Below are 17,979 nucleotides of genomic sequence, written 5' to 3' on the forward strand. Positions count from 1 at the left end.
AGGGTCCCCATTAGCTTTTACAGGCAGCAGCTATTCTTCCTGGGGTCCACAAAAAACATGACAAGTAACAAAACACTGATACACTGACAGACAATGACAGGGTTCACCTGGTCTCATGCTTATTAGAGCTATATGGGCACTACAGTTACTCTCTCGCTCTCTGTATGTGTGTGTGTCTGTACTATGAAAACCTGACCTTTTCTGCTGTTTTTGGAATGTGCCAAATCATAATGCAATGTAATTAGATTATAAGTACACGTGACGTGACCCACGCCTCCACAGTTGATGCAGTGCTCAAGTGGAAGAACGACCTGGACACTAAGGTCACCCTCAGTCATGGCAAACCTGTCCCAGCTGTGGTGCTGGACACATTCTGTGGGGGAAAAGGATTTGTGGGCTGGTTTGAGACCTCAGCCAAGGTAAGGGAGGAAGATAATGACACAAATAGGGAAACGCTTCAGCTTACTGTAGTCCTCCTAGTCTCTCACAACTGCCATCTGTGGGCTGCTCTAGAGGGTATCTTTACAATGGCTAAGATAAGATACACTTAAATGGTGTGTGTGTCTGTGTGTCTGTGTGTGTCTGTGTGTGAGACAGACTAGCCTCAGTATATTAATGATTCTAATCTAAACACATTTCAGACTGCTGGGGAGCTCCCTGGCTGATAACATTTGACAGTCTTGGTCCTATGGAAGATCACTTTGTACAATGGTCTCTATTTCTTACAAAGAACACAAACACATTTGACAGCAGCCTTTGATTGTCAGCTTGGGTTAACTTAACTCATTCGAATGTAATCACAAATACATGCGATCAATTGGAATGAAACGCTAGCATGCCGCGGGGCATTTGAGAAGAACGCAGGCTAGTTTGCCAAGGGGAATGTGAACAGGAACATGTAAAATGGTCCAGCAGGCTGTGTAATGCGTGTTCCCTCCTCACAGACTGAACCTGAGAGAAAGGGAACACTCACAGCTACTCTCTAGCGAGTTATTCAGTTCAGTGTGAAGGTTGATTGGGTGAACATGTCACTGAGGCCAACCCAGCTGATAGCTTACATTGATAAAGATTATGAAAGATTAGAAGAAACCTTCTGTCTGATGTAAAAGGATTTAAAATCCTGAGCAGATCTGCCCTGGGATTACTCCCCATCTGAGATCTATTGTCTTCTGTCTCCTAGCTGTCCCCTAGCTGTCTCCTAGCTGTCCCTTGGCGGTCTCCTAGTTGTCTCCTAGCTGTCTCCTAGCTTGTCTCCTAGCTGTCTCTTAGCTGTCCCTTAGCGGTCCCCTAGTTGTCTCCCAGCTGTCTCCTAGCTGTCTCCTAGCTTATCTCCTAGCTGTCCATAATTTGTATATTTTTGGTTTTATTGCTTAGGAGAACCCTACTGTAGCGAGAGCCAGGAAACTGAGAAGCTAGTGCTTTGTGAAAGGTTGTTCTTATAGCCAAATACTAATGATATAACATCAATACCATACTAGCCCAGGGGTTTGTCTTCAGATGTGTCTGAATCTGATTGGACAACATGCCTACTGCAGGCCTAATCGGTTTGAGTTTTAGACAGATTCCATCCACTTCAAATCATGAACCAGCTTCCTAAAATTAAATTGCAGTGTTCCACTTTAAGATGCCCTCCCCGGACCCTTTCTGTGTTGGCCAATCAACCCCTTTCTAAGTCACCTGATTCATAGGCGATACTGCCATTTTACACATGAAGTTTAACTGAAAAAATGAATAATCAGCTACCTAACAAAAAAACATTTGTAAGATGTAAGAACCATTTGTAAATGTCTTCAGATTAAACCATAGGATATGGAAAAACTCGGTGTCACTGCTACAAGACCTCGACACGAACACAGGGAAGCTCGAGAGAAAATACACTAATCATATGCTATTTTGTAACGTCTTCAAAATCAGTCTAGCAGCAATCATCTAACCAGCGCGAACGTTGTGTGATCACCAACCGAGCATTGGTAGGCTAACTAATCAATGATTGCTGCTGTTCATGTAGTATACTGTACTGGCTGTACACTAACTGGCATCATCACCCTTAGAAAGCTTTTACTGGGATACATTCACGACCATCCGAACGAATCATTATCGGCTGATTTCGGTGTGGTCCGTTTGGGATAAGGTTTTTGGATTTGTATGTGTGGACCATTGGATTGCCAATAAAATATATGGTTTACTGACTGTAGCCGTCTATTTTATTTGGCTGCCGTATGAATTCTACCATCGGATTCGCGTCAGTGTACGTTTTTTGTTTTCAGACGGGCAATCAGTTTAGAGGGCACGCTCCCAATCACCACTAAAGACATTTTGATTTCTAATTCCCCGATTACTTGCTTTTGGAACATGTCTGGACAGTCTATCACGGATCGGATCGCTGCGGCTCAGCACAGCATGACAGGATCCGCTATAAGCAAAGCCGTCTGCAAGGCCACGACGCATGAAGTCAGCGGACCCAAGAAGAAACACCTTGACTGTAGGTTAAGTAAACCACCAGTGTCCCGCCGTTGCTACATATTTCGCAACAAAAGCATTGGTAACATTGAATATTCAAAAAGACCTGTATGTTCATCATGTTTGATTGGCCATTGGTGTATTTTTAATAGCACGGTTTTCGACATTCTATGGTAATAGGCTATGAATAATTGCGCATCATAGCCTTCAACAGTTCATGTAGTCAATCATTACAGTGTCATCATCCTACAGTAGGCTATCGTATTGTAGCCTAAACATAATGAGACAAATAGGTTATTACTCAGTGTCATACATGTAAATGCACACATTGTGATCATACATAGCCTATTACCTTATTCATCATTGTATGAAATAATAATGCAATCAATTCCCCTTTTAATAGGACCGGCTATGTAGGCTAACATTTTCTGGCAGTTTAGGTTTAGAGGCATAATTTGAGTTCATCTACCTATTATTTCCTCTTTTTCCTACTGAGTTTTAGACTAAAATAAGTCTAACTTAAGACTAATAACTTATTAACAATGGTATTATTCAGATATTATTGCTGCCTTAAAGGTACAGTATATTGTGCTGTATGTAGCCTTTGAGGTTTCTCAGCTACTTTAGTTTGTGGTGAGCTGGTGTCCATGGGTCATTCATATTAGTGCAATGACAAAAGTATCATAGACAACCTTGATCTCAACATTTCTGTTGATCTATGTGTGGTGTGGAACTGGAGTGTGTATTGGATATTAACTATTTTCTCCACATTTAACTGCTGATGATTCGGTTAGGTGGCTTTCTACCCAAATAATTACTGTGTCCAGTCAATCAATTAAGCTCAATCAGTCCTGTCCTGTAGACCCAGAGGGTTATTGGTTCAATTAACAAATCTTGTGTTGCCGGTCTGGTTATTTTCTGGGAAGGAATTTTTCATTGTAGAATTCTCTATTTACCCAATCTTTATTGAAACTAATCAATTGTGCAAATTTGAGTCATGTTAGAGTCATTTTGTGTGCAATTACATAAGCTATAATAATAAAAATAGTAATTTCTGAGTGGAATCGAAGACTTCAAATGGGACTTCAAAATGTGGTAGCCTACAGCAAATGTAGTTATTGAAAGAGTCTGTACTGCTATGGATTATCCTGATTCCTCACGTAGTTCAAATTTCAGTCTTTGAGGAAAGTGGGAAAATCCTGTGGGTAAGAATGTAGGAAATGTACTTTTATATTCTCTTGTACGGTTTAGCATAAGCTTAAACTCCTGGGAGGGAAATCCCTCCTACAGTCAAATGTCTAGAAGGAATACATAATTATATTTGAGTTATTTTGATCACCGTCTGCTTTACAATCAGATTTCCAGTTTGAAATGTTAATTGCTGGTTAGTCACTGTAATTAAGGTATAATAAGTGATAGTTAATTCACTAGTAACAGGATCTTTTTCAAGGGTGGGAGGTGCCGACCAGAGATCCAACTGCTGTTAGGAATGTTCAGCATGAGTTGATCAACCTGTAAAGTAGACTATATGTAAAGCACAGAAAGCACTATCCAATGTTTAATTGTCCACATGCCGTGTTTTTTGGCAGACCTGATCCACTGCACCAACGAGCTGAACGTGAGTGTCCCCCACCTGGCTGACACGTTGTTTGAGAGGACGGCCAACAACAGCTGGGTGGTGGTGTTCAAATCCCTCATCACCACGCACCACCTCATGATGTACGGCAACGAGGTGCGTAACAAACATACACGCACACACACAGTTTTAACCTAACCCTAACCTTAACACTAAGCCTAACCCTAAAACTAGACCTAACCCTAACTAAATAAAATAAAAACTCCTAACCATAACCCCTAAGCCTAAAATAGCATTTTTCCTTATGGGGACTGGCAAAATGTCCCCACTTGTCCGATTTTTCCTTGTCGGGACTTGCAAAATGTCCCCACTTGTCCGATTTTTCCTTGTCGGGACTTGCAAAATGTCCCCACTTGTCCGATTTTTCCTTGTCGGGACTTGCAAAATGTCCCCACTTGTCCGATTTTTCCTTGTTTAAAAACAAACACACACATACACTAGTAGCTGGGGTTCAAGACCCTCATCACACCACCTCATTATTTTTTTATTTTATCTTTATATAATTAGGCAAATCAGTTAAGAACAAAATCTTATTTCCAATGACGGCCTACACCGGCCAAACCCGGATGACGCTGGGCCAATTGTGCGCCGCCCAATCACAGCCGGTTGTGATACAGCGGGATTCGAACCAGGGTGTCTGTAGTGACACCTCTAGCACTGAGATGCAGTGCCTTAGACCGCTGCGCCACTTGGGAGCCCAATGATGTACGGCAATGACTGGCTTCACTGTAGCCTAATTGTTACTGGTAGAGCATGACACTTGTAACGCCAGGATAGTGGGTTCAATTCCCGGGACCACCTGTATGTGAAATGTATCCACGCATGACTGTAAGTCACTTTGGTTAAAAGTGTCTGCTACATGGCATATAATGTATTATTATATTATGCACTGTTCAAGTCATCTGGAATTCAAACATTTGATTTAATCTTTATTCCTACTGGTTTTGATCCCACTCTCTCTGTATTTTATCACCAGCGATTAATCCAGTACCTGGCGTCCAGAAACACACTTTTTAACCTGAGCAACTTCTTGGATAAGGGGGCATTACAAGGTACTGTAGGGAATTTTTCAACGCCATTTCACACCAGAGACATACTGAATTCACAGGCATAAAAAACATTATAATCGTGCAATGCATGAACAACAGTGTGCAGTACAACAATTCAAACTGTCACTCTGAATGCGCTGCAGAGGTGTGGCTCTGTAAGCTGCCAGGCCAGCACTCTAAATATGAATGTAAGTGCTCCCTCTCTGCCAGGTTATGACATGTCAACGTTCATCAGACGCTACAGCAGGTATCTGAATGAGAAGGCCCTGTCCTACAGACTGGTGGCTGTGGACTTCACCAAGATGAAGAGAGGGTAAGATGTCCTGTAGTGGCTAGTGTGGAAAACCTCCACATTGTCACACTGGGATACATAGTTTACCTCAGTGGCCAGGCCCACCTCAAGAGGGAGAAACAGTGACTTTGTCATAGAAACAGTGGCAAAAATTGGGGACAAGCCTTTAAATAGATTCAAGGTAATCCAGCTAAACAAGTCATTTATTTCAGCAACCTCTTTGGATAATGTGTGAATTATATTAGGTATCAACATGATTGACAGGGAGTTGTTTGATTCATTCTGTATGAACATGTTAGTCAGTCATCACTTGTCCTGTTAAAGTGGCGCTGCGTGTCTCTTGCTGACAGGGTTGATGGTATGATGCGTACCATGACCGTTGACAAGCTGATCAAGACTCTACCTATCATTCAGAATCAGCTGGATGCTCTGCTGGACTTTCAGGTAGGCTGCATGGTTGGGGTGTTGAGCGGTCCATAATATGGGCTTCAGGATGACAGTGAGCTAGCTGTCAGTATGAACTCTCAATGTCTCATTTGTTCTCTTCCCAGGCTAACTCTAATGAATTGACCAATGGCGTCATCAACAACGCCTTCTTGCTGCTCTTTAAAGACTCCATCCGCCTCTTTGCTGCCTACAATGAAGGAGTTATCAACATGCTGGGTAAGTACACTATCTGTTAGTTAGAGGAGAACTCGGATGTTACCAGGATGTCACTATGGTGTTACTATGGTGTCACTAGGATGTTACTAGCATGTCTCTAGGATGTTTGTAAATGTATCTAGAAAATAACTAGCTAAAATCCTTTGTCCCTTTTTGTTTTGTTCTTTGCTTAGTTAACATATCCTCTTTTCTTATCCTAAAGAGAAATATTTTGACATGAAGAAGAACCAATGCAAAGACGCCCTGGAAATCTATAAGACGTTTCTGAACAGAATGACCAAGCTGTCAGAGTTTCTCAAAGTTGCAGAGGTAATGTTTCCCTGTTTCGCTTGTGTTGAGGAAAGGAAGGTTTCAGATGGATCCAGCAGGAAGGTAGGGCTCTTCTCCCAGACCTCTGCTCCTCTCCGTCTCTCTCTCTTTCTCTCTGTCCCTCTGTTGCCGTGTGGTGGAGGCTAATGCTGAGGTCATGAATGCAGAGGTTAGCCTATTAGTGGGCATAGAAATCTCACAGTGAAGGCCCCTCCATGTGCTGCCTGTTCTGATGCCTGCGTTGCATGTCTAAGCAAGAGGTTTTTTCTTACTCTTTCCTTCCCTTTCTCTCTATTGCAATGATGAATGTCTGCTGTTATCCAAGTAAAGTACTACTTGCAATTCAGAAGGCCAAATTGCGAAGATAATTAGTATCTCTCTGTAGTTTTATAGTTTCTCCTGCATTCTTTTATTAAAAGGCGTTCTTGCTGTCTTTACTGATTTGGTTACTATTTGGAGGAAGGTTTGGGGTGATGGGGGTGGGGTTCTATCCAAATACGGGCTAACGTTGACTTTAAGGGCCCATTCATTTAGTCATCTAACAATGTGTTTGTCATTTGTGCCCCTGCCTTTTTCCTTCAAAGTCAACATTAGTTGTGTGTTTCTTTTGGATGTTTCTCACCTTGCAGTCACATGAGTATTACAGCCCAATGTACCCGGCCCACCTGTCAGTGGCATTTCAGTGTGTAAACATTCATTTCAAACCAGTCTTCAGATCCTGTGTGTGTGTACTGTATGTACGTGTGGGCATGCCAATTCCCCTGTTGTCTTTTTATTGTTTTGTTTGTAGTCAGTGCATGGAGTAATGGATCCTTTGGTTTGATTCTTCTTTTTCCCTCCTCCACACACCTACCCCCCCTTTATTCCGTGGTTGTTTGTTTATTTGTTTGTTTGTTTATTTGTTTGTTTGTTTATTATGTTTGGTTTTTGCCCTCCACCTCCCCTTCCCTCCTTTTTTGTGACACAGCAAGTTGGAATTGATCAGGGTGACATCCCCGATCTCACACAGGTCAGTGGTACATTTCATCTCAATATCTCCCATGTGGCTCCATTGTAAACGCTCTCATTCCCTACTCACCCTACAGACTTCCACAAGCCCTTCCTCTCATTCTGATGCACCCCCCTCTCTCTGAGCTCTGGGGTACAGAGGGGGCTACTTTCAAAATGGGTTCCAAATATGTGACCCTTTCTAATTTTGAAGATTGTGCAAAACATACGTTTTAGTGATATAGCAGACGCTCTTATCCAGAGCGACTTACAGTTAGTGCATTCATCTTCAGACAGCTAGGTGGGACAACCACATATCACAGGCATAGAAAGTACATTTTACCTCAATGAAGTAGCTGTCAGTAGAGTCAGAGCTAGAAAGGGTCAAGTGCTGGTGATTTTCTTGTTGTTGCTTTACCTTGATTTTAGTATTTTTTTCTAGTTGAATCACATAATCACAAAATACATTTAGTTTGATTTTGAAATGACACTGAAAAGTCAGGCAAATTCAGCCTCTGTCCTAGCAGATATGGGCCTAGGGTGTTTGCCCATATAAGCCTTTTGTACATCCCTTCATGATTTCTCATACAGTTTAACTTTGTGTTGCCTCAAAATGAACACTATTGTACCTATTTTTCCTGAAAAGATATCCCATCGAAATAGCTGTGGGGAGAGCAGCGAATGGTTTCTACCAAATTGGTTTCTGCAAATATTTCTTGAAAAGTGTCCGTAATGCCGTCCTAAGCAGTGCATAACAGCTGATGTGACGCTACAAACACTTGTTGAAGCTTTCTTCAATGACACTCATGGTGTTTCCCTCCACATTGGGAAAAATAATCATGAACAAATGTTTCTGTCAACTGTTATGTCATGTTTGCAGTGCTTATGAAGACCTTATGTATCCCTGTTCAACTAAATAGTAACCCATGTCTTTACTGAACTGTAGATGTTTTTTTCTTTACTTTAAACTTTTAGAATATTCTAGCATTCTCTGAAGAAGGATATCCAGAATTCTAATTATTCATGTTTCCCTCAAATTATTCTACAAGTTGCTGCATGAGTTAAGATTGTGTTCTGTAATGAAAAGCAAGCCTCTGGTTGAAACATGGGTATGACATGTGCAAAATTAATTTGCTCATCCTTGTTTTTTTCAACCATCTTTTTTTATATCTTTATAAAATATGCTATTCTTTTGCCAAATGTGTTTACCTGATTTTCATCAGATATTTGGCTTTTCTGTCAGTTAACTTGTTTGGCTCCCAAACCCTTTTTGAATTGGACACTAAGCTAATGACAAAATTGTAGCATCCACTAATATTATGTCTCCTCTAACCTGTAAAATACAATTTATTAAATGAATATTCATGAATGAATAGTGATACTCAAATTAGCATATAAAACGGAATCCATTGGTTAACTGGCCATTAATGGACTGTGATGTGTGTGGGGGCATAGATGCATGGGCTAAGCTCTTTTCTGTATTCTGAACCCCTCAGGCCCATACACTGTAATGACCTCACAGGCCTGTCTACTTGATTGCATGAGAGAGATGACTGATCTGTGCATGTCTGGCGTGAAGCCAAACCCAATTATACCAGATCTATTGATATGTAAAAATAGCTGCAAATATGGAGACTATGCTGAACAATGTGTTATTTGGCTCGTTGTGCGTGTCTGTGTGCCTGTGCGTGCAAAAATTTGTACGCACCGCACCTGTGTGTCTGACAGCACGCTTTTGGGTGTGTGTGTTACCCCAATCTTTTTACACAATGCTGTTCTCCCTTGGTAAAGTATTGTTACTTCACCCCCCCCCCCCCTTTCTCCATCAGGCCCCTAGTAGCCTCCTGGAAGCTCTGGAGCAGCATCTGGCCTCTCTGGAGGGGAGGAGAACCAAGGAGCTCTCCACAGACACCAGGTAACACTGAGTCTGAAGGAGGCATTTACACTGAAGCTGGCATGTCAACATATTTATCAGTCACTGAAGCTGGCACGTCAACATATTCATCAGTCAATGAAGCAGGCACGTCAACATATTTATCAGTCACTGAAGCTGGCACGTCAACATATTTATCAGTCAATGAAGCAGGCACGTCAACATATTTATCAGTCAATGAAGCAGGCACGTCAACATATTTATCAGTCACTGAAGCTGGCACGTCAACATATTTATCAGTCACTGAAGCTGGCACGTCAACATATTTATCAGTCAATGACTGCATTACTAGCTGTTTGGGGTTTTAGGCTGGGTTTCTGTACAGCACTTCGAGATATTAGCTGATGTACGAAGGGCTATATAAAATAAAATTGATTGAATTGATTGAATGAAGCAGGCACGTCAACATATTTATCAGTCACTGCTCCACCATTAGTTAGTATGTCATGTCTTGAAAATAAAGGCACATAGTCAGACACATTATTAGTGTTTTTCTGATCCCTGTGGTTAGTCCCAGAGTGTTATGTGTGACAGTTAGTGTGCGTGGTGGTCCCTGACAAGCGCTGTGTGGTCTCTCTAGAGCCAGCACCTTAACCAGTGCTGTATCGTCACTGTCCAGTACTGGAATCTCCCTCAGCCTCATGGAACAGAAGGAGGACCCCAACAGCCTCCAGGTCAGACAGGGTCACTGCTACCACTGTAGAACAACTTTCTTGAATAGCCCAGTACAATGTAAATGTATTACTGTATGAATACTTATATAAATGAGAATAAATTATAACGCTTATAATTTACATATTATAAACACTTGTTATACATTGTTCTTTCACATAATGTACTCGTATATAGACTAATTAGGAAACACATGTAAAACCCAGCCCAGTTGTACTTTCTTTTGTCTCATGTGGATTCACTCCTGTGTGTCTGTCCCACAGGATGAGGGAGCCAAGGTGATTGACATGCAGATGCCCACCATCTCTCCCGGTGCCCAGCCAGTGGGCAGTGCCAACAGCAGCAGTGGGGTCACAGAACTCTTCTCCAACTCATCTGTTCTATCCGGTACAAATAAGTAAGCTGTCTGATAATTGTCATGTTTAAGACATATGGGTATGTTTCATTCAGTTTGTTTGCTCTGTATAACTACACTATGTATTTTATTAAAAATGGGAGCTAGCTAAATCACTTTATAGTATATTAGTTGGGTTATTGGTGAATAGGAACCCCGCCCCCCCCCCCCCCCCCGAAGGGGTCTGCTCTGCTATCATTTTTTATCTCTGCTGTCTGACTCTCTCCTCTGTCTCCCCAGCGTGCCGAACCTCACCAGCGACCTATTCAACGTCCAGCCCGCGTACAACCCAACCATCCAGACAACACACACTGTACCGTCTAACAGCAACGCCTGGGGAGGTGAGGCTCACAGACTACACATCCATACAGTACAAACACACACTGTACCGTCTAACAGCAACGCCTGGGGAGGTGAGGCTCACAGACTACACATCCATACAGTACAAACACACACTGTACCGTCTAACAGCAACGCCTGGGGAGGTGAGGCTCACAGACTAAACATCCATACAGGACAAACACACACTGTACCGTCTAACAGCAACGCCTGGGGAGGTGAGGCTCACAGACTACACATCCATACAGTACAAACACACACTGTACCGTCTAACAGCAACGCCTGGGGAGGTGAGGCTCACAGACTACACATCCATACAGTACAAACACACACTGTATAATCCTGAAGTCTTACACACATTATTTCAAGCTAACCAAGTCAAGCTCATTTTAACAGCTTGTGAATTGTATAATCCTGAATTGATGTTAATTGAGTTGAAGTGGAATTGAACCCAACCTTTGTTAGAAGAAGTGAAATGTCCAGTTGTGTCCCTAATGCAGTTTCCTCTCTCTCTATGATAACTATCCCTGCTGGTCCCTCTCTCTCTCTATGATAACTATCCCTGCTGGGTCCCTCTCTCTCTATGATAACTATCCCTGCTGGTCCCTCTCTCTCTCTATGATAACTATCCCTGCTGGGTCCCTCTCTCTCTATGATAACTATCCCTGCTGGGTCCCTCTCTCTCTATGATAACTATCCCTGCTGGTCCCTCTCTCTCTCTATGATAACTATCCCTGCTGGGTACCCCCCTCTCTCTATGATAACTATCCCTGCTGGGTCCCTCTCTCTCTATGATAACTATCCCTGCTGGGTCTCTCTCTCTCTCTCTCTATGATAACTATCCCTGCTGGGTCTCTCTCTCTCTCTATGATAACTATCCCTGCTGGGTCCCTCTCTCTCTATGATAACTATCCCTGCTGGGTCCCTCTCTCTCTCTATGATAACTATCCCTGCTGGGTCCCTCTCTCTCTATGATAACTATCCCTGCTGGGTCCCTCTCTCTCTCTATGATAACTATCCCTGCTGGGTCTCTCTCTCTCTATGATAACTATCCCTGCTGGGTCCCTCTCTCTCTCTATGATAACTATCCCTGCTGGGTCCCTCTCTCTCTATGATACCTATCCCTGCTGGGTCCCTCTCTCTCTCTGATAACTATGCCTGCTGGGTCCCTCTCTCTCTCTATGATAACTATCCCTGCTGGGACCCTCTCTCTCTATGATAACTATCCCTGCTGGGTCTCTCTCTCTCTATGATAACTATCCCTGCTGGGTCCCTCTCTCTTTCTATGATAACTATCCCTGCTGGGTCCCTCTCTCTCTATGATAACTATCCCTGCTGGGTCCCTCTCTCTCTCTATGATAACTATCCCTGCTGGGTCCCTCTCTCTCTATGATAACTATCCCTGCTGGGTCTCTCTCTCTCTATGATAACTATCCCTGCTGGGTCCCTCTCTCTCTCTATGATAACTATCCCTGCTGGGTCCCTCTCTCTCTCTATGATAACTATCCCTGCTGGGTCCCTCTCTCTATGATAACTATCCCTGCTGGGTCTCTCTCTCTATGATAACTATCCCTGCTGGGTCCCTCTCTCTCTCTATGATAACTATCCCTGCTGGGTCCCTCTCTCTCTCTGATAACTATCCCTGCTGGGTCCCCCTCTCTCTCTATGATAACTATCCTTGCTGGGTCCCTCTCTCTCTCTATGATAACTATCCCTGCTGGTCCCTCTCTCTCTATGATAACTATGCCTGCTGGGTCCCTCTCTCTCTATGATAACTATCCCTGCTGGGTCCCTCTCTCTCTCTATGATAACTATCCCTGCTGGGTCCCCCTCTCTCTCTATGATAACTATCCCTGCTGGGTCCCTCTCTCTCTCTATGATAACTATCCCTGCTTGGTCCCCCTCTCTCTCTATGATAACTATCCTTGCTGGGTCCCTCTCTCTCTCTATGATAACTATCCCTGCTGGCCCTCTCTCTCTATGATAACTATGCCTGCTGGGTCCCTCTCTCTCTATGATAACTATCCCTGCTGGGTCCCTCTCTCTCTCTATGATAACTATCCCTGCTGGGTCCCCCTCTCTCTCTATGATAACTATCCCTGCTGGGTCCCCCCCTCTCTCTATGATAACTATCCCTGCTGGGTCCCTCTCTCTCTATGATAACTATCCCTGCTGGGTCCCTCTCTCTCTCTATGATAACTATCCCTGCTTGGTCCCTCTCTCTCTCTATGATAACTATCCCTGCTGGGTCCCTCTCTCTCTCTATGATAACTATCCCTGCTGGGTCCCTCTCTCTCTCTATGATAAATTATCCCTGCTGGGTCCCTCTCTCTCTCTATGATAACTATTTCTGCTGGGTCCCTCTCTCTCTCTATGATAACTATCCCTGCTGGGTCCCCCTCTCTCTCTAATATAACTATCTCTGCTGGGTCCCTCTCTCTCTATGATAATTATCCCTGCTGGGTCCCTCTCTCTCTCTATGATAATTATCCCTGCTGGGTCCCTCTCTCTCTCTATGATAACTATCCCTGCTGGGTCCCTCTCTCTCTCTATGATAACTATCCCTGCTTGGTCCCTCTCTCTCTCTATGATAACTATCTCTGCTGGGTCCCTCTCTCTCTATGATAACTATCTCTGCTGGGTCCCTATCTCTCTCTATGATAACTATCCCTGCTTGGTCCCTCTCTCTCTCTATGATAACTATCTCTGCTGGGTCCCTCTCTCTCTATGATAACTATCTCTGCTGGGTCCCTATCTCTCTCTATGATAACTATCCCTGCTTGGTCCCTCTCTCTCTCTATGATAACTATCCCTGCTTGGTCCCTCTCTCTCTCTATGATAACTATCCCTGCTGGGTCCCTCTCTCTCTCTATGATAACTATCCCTGCTGGGTCCCTCTCTCTCTCTATGATAAATTATCCCTGCTGGGTCCCTCTCTCTCTATGATAACTATTTCTGCTGGGTCCCTCTCTCTCTCTATGATAACTATCCCTGCTGGGTCCCCCTCTCTCTCTAATATAACTATCTCTGCTGGGTCCCTCTCTCTCTATGATAATTATCCCTGCTGGGTCCCTCTCTCTCTCTATGATAATTATCCCTGCTGGGTCCCTCTCTCTCTCTATGATAACTATCCCTGCTGGGTCCCTCTCTCTCTCTATGATAACTATCCCTGCTTGGTCCCTCTCTCTCTCTATGATAACTATCTCTGCTGGGTCCCTCTCTCTCTATGATAACTATCTCTGCTGGGTCCCTATCTCTCTCTATGATAACTATCCCTGCTTGGTCCCTCTCTCTCTCTATGATAACTATCTCCGCTGGGTCCCTCTCTCTCTATGATAACTATCCCTGCTGGGTCCCTCTCTCTCTCTATGATAACTATCCCTGCTGGGTCCCTCTTTCTCTCTATGATAAATTATCCCTCCTGGGTCCCTCTCTCTCTATGATAACTATCCCTGCTTGGTCCCTCTCTCTCTCTATGATAACTATCCCTGCTTGGTCCCTCTCTCTCTCTATGATAACTATCCCTGCTTGGTCCCTCTCTCTCTCTATGATAACTATCCCTGCTTGGTCCCTCTCTCTCTCTATGATAACTATCCCTGCTTGGTCCCTCTCTCTCTCTATGATAACTATCCCTGCTTGGTCCCTCTCTCTCTCTATGATAACTATCCCTGCTTGGTCCCTCTCTCTCTCTATGATAACTATCCCTGCTGGGTCCCTCTCTCTCTCTATGATAACTATCTCTGCTGGGTCTCTCTCTCTCTATGATAACTATCCCTGCTGGGTCCCTCTCTCTCTCTCTATGATAACTATCCCTGCTGGGTCCCTCTCTCTCTATGATAACTATCCCTGCTGGTCCCTCTCTCTCTCTATGATAACTATCCCTGCTGGGTCTCTCTCTCTCTATGATAACTATCCCTGCTGGGTCCCTCTCTCTGTCTATGATAACTATCCCTGCTAGGTCCCTCTCTCTCTCTATGATAACTATCCCTGCTGGGTCCCTCTCTCTCTCTATGATAACTATCCCTGCTGGGTCCCTCTCTCTCTCTATGATAACTATCCCTGCTGGGTCCCTCTCTCTATGATAACTATCCCTGCTGGGTCTCTCTCTCTATGATAACTATCCCTGCTGGGTCCCTCTCTCTCTCTATGATAACTATCCCTGCTGGGTCCCTCTCTCTCTCTGATAACTATCCCTGCTGGGTCCCCCTCTCTCTCTATGATAACTATCCTTGCTGGGTCCCTCTCTCTCTCTATGATAACTATCCCTGCTGGTCCCTCTCTCTCTATGATAACTATGCCTGCTGGGTCCCTCTCTCTCTATGATAACTATCCCTGCTGGGTCCCTCTCTCTCTCTATGATAACTATCCCTGCTGGGTCCCCCTCTCTCTCTATGATAACTATCCCTGCTGGGTCCCTCTCTCTCTCTATGATAACTATCCCTGCTTGGTCCCCCTCTCTCTCTATGATAACTATCCTTGCTGGGTCCCTCTCTCTCTCTATGATAACTATCCCTGCTGGCCCTCTCTCTCTATGATAACTATGCCTGCTGGGTCCCTCTCTCTCTATGATAACTATCCCTGCTGGGTCCCTCTCTATCTCTATGATAACTATCCCTGCTGGGTCCCCCTCTCTCTCTATGATAACTATCCCTGCTTGGTCCCTCTCTCTCTCTATGATAACTATCCCTGCTGGGTACCCCCCTCTCTCTATGATAACTATCCCTGCTGGGTCCCTCTCTCTCTATGATAACTATCCCTGCTGGGTCTCTCTCTCTCTCTATGATAACTATCCCTGCTGGGTCTCTCTCTCTCTCTATGATAACTATCCCTGCTGGGTCCCTCTCTCTCTATGATAACTATCCCTGCTGGGTCCCTCTCTCTCTCTATGATAACTATCCCTGCTGGGTCCCTCTCTCTCTATGATAACTATCCCTGCTGGGTCCCTCTCTCTCTCTATGATAACTATCCCTGCTGGGTCTCTCTCTCTCTATGATAACTATCCCTGCTGGGTCCCTCTCTCTCTCTATGATAACTATCCCTGCTGGGTCCCTCTCTCTCTATGATACCTATCCCTGCTGGGTCCCTCTCTCTCTCTGATAACTATGCCTGCTGGGTCCCTCTCTCTCTCTATGATAACTATCCCTGCTGTGACCCTCTCTCTCTATGATAACTATCCCTGCTGGGTCTCTCTCTCTCTATGATAACTATCCCTGCTGGGTCCCTCTCTCTTTCTATGATAACTATCCCTGCTGGGTCCCTCTCTCTCTATGATAACTATCCCTGCTGGGTCCCTCTCTCTCTCTATGATAACTATCCCTGCTGGGTCCCTCTCTCTCTATGATAACTATCCCTGCTGGGTCTCTCTCTCTCTCTATGATAACTATCCCTGCTTGGTCCCTCTCTCTCTCTATGATACCTATCCCTGCTTGGTCCCTCTCTCTCTCTATGATAACTATCCCTGCTTGGTCCCTCTCTCTCTCTATGATAACTATCCCTGCTGGGTCCCTCTCTCTCTCTATGATAACTATCTCTGCTGGGTCTCTCTCTCTCTATGATAACTATCCCTGCTGGGTCCCTCTCTCTCTCTCTATGATAACTATCCCTGCTGGGTCCCTCTCTCTCTATGATAACTATCCCTGCTGGTCCCTCTCTCTCTCTATTATAACTATCCCTGCTGGGTCTCTCTCTCTCTATGATAACTATCCCTGCTGGGTCCCTCTCTATCTCTATGATAACTATCCCTGCTGGGTCCCCCTCTCTCTCTATGATAACTATCCCTGCTTGGTCCCTCTCTCTCTCTATGATAACTATCCCTGCTGGGTACCCCCCTCTCTCTATGATAACTATCCCTGCTGGGTCCCTCTCTCTCTATGATAACTATCCCTGCTGGGTCTCTCTCTCTCTCTATGATAACTATCCCTGCTGGGTCTCTCTCTCTCTCTATGATAACTATCCCTGCTGGGTCCCTCTCTCTCTATGATAACTATCCCTGCTGGGTCCCTCTCTCTCTCTATGATAACTATCCCTGCTGGGTCCCTCTCTCTCTATGATAACTATCCCTGCTGGGTCCCTCTCTCTCTCTATGATAACTATCCCTGCTGGGTCTCTCTCTCTCTATGATAACTATCCCTGCTGGGTCCCTCTCTCTCTCTATGATAACTATCCCTGCTGGGTCCCTCTCTCTCTATGATACCTATCCCTGCTGGGTCCCTCTCTCTCTCTGATAACTATGCCTGCTGGGTCCCTCTCTCTCTCTATGATAACTATCCCTGCTGGGACCCTCTCTCTCTATGATAACTATCCCTGCTGGGTCTCTCTCTCTCTATGATAACTATCCCTGCTGGGTCCCTCTCTCTTTCTATGATAACTATCCCTGCTGGGTCCCTCTCTCTCTATGATAACTATCCCTGCTGGGTCCCTCTCTCTCTCTATGATAACTATCCCTGCTGGGTCCCTCTCTCTCTATGATAACTATCCCTGCTGGGTCTCTCTCTCTCTATGATAACTATCCCTGCTGGGTCCCTCTCTCTCTCTATGATAACTATCCCTGCTGGGTCCCTCTCTCTCTCTATGATAACTATCCCTGCTGGGTCCCTCTCTCTATGATAGCTATCCCTGCTGGGTCTCTCTCTCTATGATAACTATCCCTGCTGGGTCCCTCTCTCTCTCTATGATAACTATCCCTGCTGGGTCCCTCTCTCTCTCTGATAACTATCCCTGCTGGGTCCCCCTCTCTCTCTATGATAACTATCCTTGCTGGGTCCCTCTCTCTCTCTATGATAACTATCCCTGCTGGTCCCTCTCTCTCTATGATAACTATGCCTGCTGGGTCCCTCTCTCTCTATGATAACTATCCCTGCTGGGTCCCTCTCTCTCTCTATGATAACTATCCCTGCTGGGTCCCCCTCTCTCTCTATGATAACTATCCCTGCTGGGTCCCTCTCTCTCTCTATGATAACTATCCCTGCTTGGTCCCCCTCTCTCTCTATGATAACTATCCTTGCTGGGTCCCTCTCTCTCTCTATGATAACTATCCCTGCTGGCCCTCTCTCTCTATGATAACTATGCCTGCTGGGTCCCTCTCTCTCTATGATAACTATCCCTGCTGGGTCCCTCTCTCTCTATGATAACTATCCCTGCTGGGTCCCTCTCTCTCTCTATGATAACTATCCCTGCTGGGTCCCTCTCTCTCTATGATAACTATCCCTGCTGGGTCTCTCTCTCTCTCTATGATAACTATCCCTG

At 44.7% G+C, this 17,979-nt stretch overlaps 1 protein-coding gene across 2 annotated transcripts; it reads left to right on the forward strand.

Annotated features, from left to right (window-relative positions):
* The first annotated feature begins 1,678 nt into the window (after nucleotides 1–1,678).
* On the forward strand, nucleotides 1,679–11,089 carry LOC129863471 (phosphatidylinositol-binding clathrin assembly protein-like). 2 transcript variants are annotated; one of them, XM_055935494.1, is made up of 12 exons: nucleotides 1,679–2,482; nucleotides 4,050–4,192; nucleotides 5,073–5,148; nucleotides 5,356–5,458; nucleotides 5,788–5,881; nucleotides 5,989–6,100; nucleotides 6,303–6,409; nucleotides 7,377–7,418; nucleotides 9,226–9,311; nucleotides 9,910–10,003; nucleotides 10,265–10,398; nucleotides 10,636–11,089. In XM_055935494.1, exons 1-12 carry the CDS (start codon nucleotides 2,353–2,355, stop codon nucleotides 11,072–11,074), a joined length of 1,560 nt encoding a protein of 519 aa, XP_055791469.1. In that variant the 5' UTR covers nucleotides 1,679–2,352; the 3' UTR covers nucleotides 11,075–11,089. The 2 variants fall into 2 exon arrangements, with proteins under 2 accessions (XP_055791469.1, XP_055791470.1); XM_055935495.1 differs by lacking the exon at nucleotides 7,377–7,418.
* The last annotated feature ends 6,890 nt before the right edge of the window (nucleotides 11,090–17,979 follow it).

The sequence above is a fragment of the Salvelinus fontinalis genome, chromosome 10 (assembly GCF_029448725.1).
Source record: "Salvelinus fontinalis isolate EN_2023a chromosome 10, ASM2944872v1, whole genome shotgun sequence".
Lineage (NCBI taxonomy): Eukaryota > Metazoa > Chordata > Actinopteri > Salmoniformes > Salmonidae > Salvelinus > Salvelinus fontinalis.

Bases quoted from the DNA above. Each gene is read 5' to 3' on its own strand.
- LOC129863471 (XM_055935494.1), top strand. From the start codon at position 2,353: ATGTCTGGACAGTCTATCACGGATCGGATCGCTGCGGCTCAGCACAGC. The intron at 5,459-5,787 runs GTAAGATGTCCT...TCTTGCTGACAG, and splicing joins TTCACCAAGATGAAGAGAGG to GGTTGATGGTATGATGCGTA. The intron at 10,004-10,264 runs GTCAGACAGGGT...TCTGTCCCACAG, and splicing joins AGGACCCCAACAGCCTCCAG to GATGAGGGAGCCAAGGTGAT.